Source organism: Montipora foliosa, chromosome 11 (assembly GCF_036669935.1).
Source record: "Montipora foliosa isolate CH-2021 chromosome 11, ASM3666993v2, whole genome shotgun sequence".
NCBI lineage: Eukaryota > Metazoa > Cnidaria > Anthozoa > Scleractinia > Acroporidae > Montipora > Montipora foliosa.
The window spans coordinates 49,495,357-49,497,856 of record NC_090879.1 but is presented as its reverse complement, the minus strand read 5'-3'; the positions used below and the strand labels follow the sequence as shown (position 1 = coordinate 49,497,856).

The window sequence follows — 2,500 nt, the reverse complement described above, 5'->3', positions numbered from 1 at the left end:
ACTAACTATTAAAAATAGCAAATCACCTAGGCCAAGCTGATCATCTTGAACTATGAATTCATGTTTTACGACTGAAGAAGTAAATTGACTATATTGCCTTTGAGTTATTTAAATCTTCAAGATTTTGTTCCAGTGCAAGAGCATGTGCTATACGTATAGTTGCTGCTTTCTTGTTGTTTAAGTTGAAGTTTATGGCTTTACGATGACGTTTATGTTATCAATCCTTGACTTAATGAAAAGCTACAATCCAAGAAATAGGTCATGGTTATAGCACAGTTTAGTCCTAAAATGTCAGGAACTGACCCAACAAACAAAAAAATTTTGATAACAACACAAATTAGTTACTTACTCCTCCATCATGCCAAAGCTCACTTCAAGCAAAGGTTTCAGCTTACCTGCTTAGTTCTCGAGAAGGGCTGGCACATGAATCAAAACTTGATGGTTCTGGGCCTGCTGAAGAGGATGACCGCGATCTGGCGCTCAGTGGAGTACCCGGCAATGAACTGTTTTCCTTGATTACTGTTAAATCAGAGGGGAGAGCTGACGTAGCTTTTGTTTCAAACTGTTTCCAATGGCGACGAGAGGGATAACAAGGCTCTGACTGTCTTCTTTCCTAAATGTGGTTATACAGAGTGAAAAAAAAAATTAGTTTAGTTGCTAGAGTCCTTTACGTAGCCGTAAATTTGGTTGGCATGCAATGTCCTCTCCCATTACCCTGTTGCGTGACGCAACAAAAGAAAAGTGACCATGGCTATACCAACAAAACGTAACTTCAAAATAGCTGGCATGCAATGTCCTCTCCAATTTACCCTGTTGTGTGACGCAACAAAAGAAAAGTGACCATGGATATACCAAGAAAACGTAACTTCCAAATAGTTGGTTAGCAACCAGTCTCCAGAGATGTAACATTTTTGAAGTTCCCATGTTGAATGAAAGATAGAATGATGCATGCTTAAAAATTACAATATCGATGACTTATTTTTTTCATTAAACCAATAACATTATTACTTTGTGAGGTTGTAACGGCTGTAGCTATCGCTACAGAAGTAAAGCTAATGAAGTAAAGACATCTTCACATGATAATTTGAATACAGAAAAAGTTCACTAGACTGAAAGTACCTTGGGAGTTTGTAGAGTTTTCTGTGACTGAAATCGTTTTAGACGATTCATCACTTCAAGAAACTTAAGAAATCCTTCCATGAGATTTCCTTCAGGAGACACTGGCATATTCTTCTTTTCTCCCTGTGACAGCTTACGTTGCGAGAATGGCAGAAGCAGAAAACGAGCCTTCCAATAATTCAGAGACTAAGGAAAGAAATATAATAAGTGATTGAAAGGTGTGAAAAGTGAAAATGTTGTGTCATACTAGCACATATAATTGTCCTTGTTTCATGTTCCTAGGTGATATGGAGAGGATCCCTTTTAAATAAACAGAATTAAAAGTGATTAAGCATGACTGAAGGTCTGACAGTTTTAATGGATCTTTGTCTTCGCATGGAGGATTTGTGAAGGAGCTTAGTCTCAACAAAACACCTCTAGAAACTACCATGACGTCGATAATAGCCTTACCCTGCGAGCAGAGTCTCTTTCAATCTTCCTAGATAACTCAGGAAGAGGAAAGTAGACTCTGCCAGCCGAATTTAGACAGTTAAAAATTGTCACGCTGTTGTAAATTTAAAAAATATTGATGACGCGTGGCGATTGATCATGCGCACAAATAAAAAAAAAACAGGTTTGACAAGTCGAAACTGAACTGACTCATCCATTTCTTTGGATGTGCGGCAAATCGAAAATAAAGTCGAGCCGACTGGCAGAGTCTACTTTCCTCTTCCCGACTTATCTAGGAAAATCGAAAGAGACTCTGCTCGCAGGGTGTAATAGCCTTAGCCAGCAACATTTTTTGAAGCATGGTTTTCTACGATAAAAACAGCCAAAAAAATTCTAATTCTAAAAATTCTCTGCCCTTCAGCCTTTTAAAAATCAGACTTTTTAATTCCGGGGAGAACAAAACCGCGCTAGTAAGGAGACTGGGGATAGCAGAACTGTGACGTCAATACTAGAACGAAATTCTTCCAGGCCAGGGCCTGAATTTTTCCCTTTTTTTAAGATTGAGAAGTTGCTGAAACTGCTTCTGATACGCGTTGTATTTGGTTGCAATAATGCATTCCTAACATTCCCTGCATTCCTAAATTGACGTCACTGGCCTGCTATTCCCAGTTTCCTTACAAGCGGTTTTGTACCCCACAGAATTTAAAATTCCGATATTTAAAAGAATAAAAATCAGTATGGAATATTTTTTGGTTGTTTTTATCTCGAAAACCTCGATGTTTCGATGGGGTAACTAAAGAAAATCTTTCATATGCACTAATGTCATGATGACAGAACAAGATGATTTCCCAAAGTAGCGAGGGAGCCAATAACTTTAGGGCAGTAAGTCTACCTAACCTTTGTCCAAAACTAACTGTGACGATAAATATCTTCTCCTATCGAAAAAAGACTT

The 2,500-nt window shown here is 38.1% G+C and overlaps 1 protein-coding gene across 1 annotated transcript in view; it reads right to left on the bottom strand.

The window, feature by feature from the left end:
• The window catches only part of LOC137975629 (GATOR1 complex protein DEPDC5-like), a 41,744-nt gene that overhangs the window by 15,942 nt on the left and 23,302 nt on the right, over positions 1-2,500 (bottom strand). Inside the window, exons 13-14 of the mRNA XM_068822762.1 lie at positions 1,120-1,305; positions 396-613 (exon numbers count right to left, since the gene is read on the bottom strand). Coding sequence (XP_068678863.1) covers positions 396-613; positions 1,120-1,305 — 404 coding nt within the window. The remainder of the gene's footprint in view (positions 1-395; positions 614-1,119; positions 1,306-2,500) is intronic.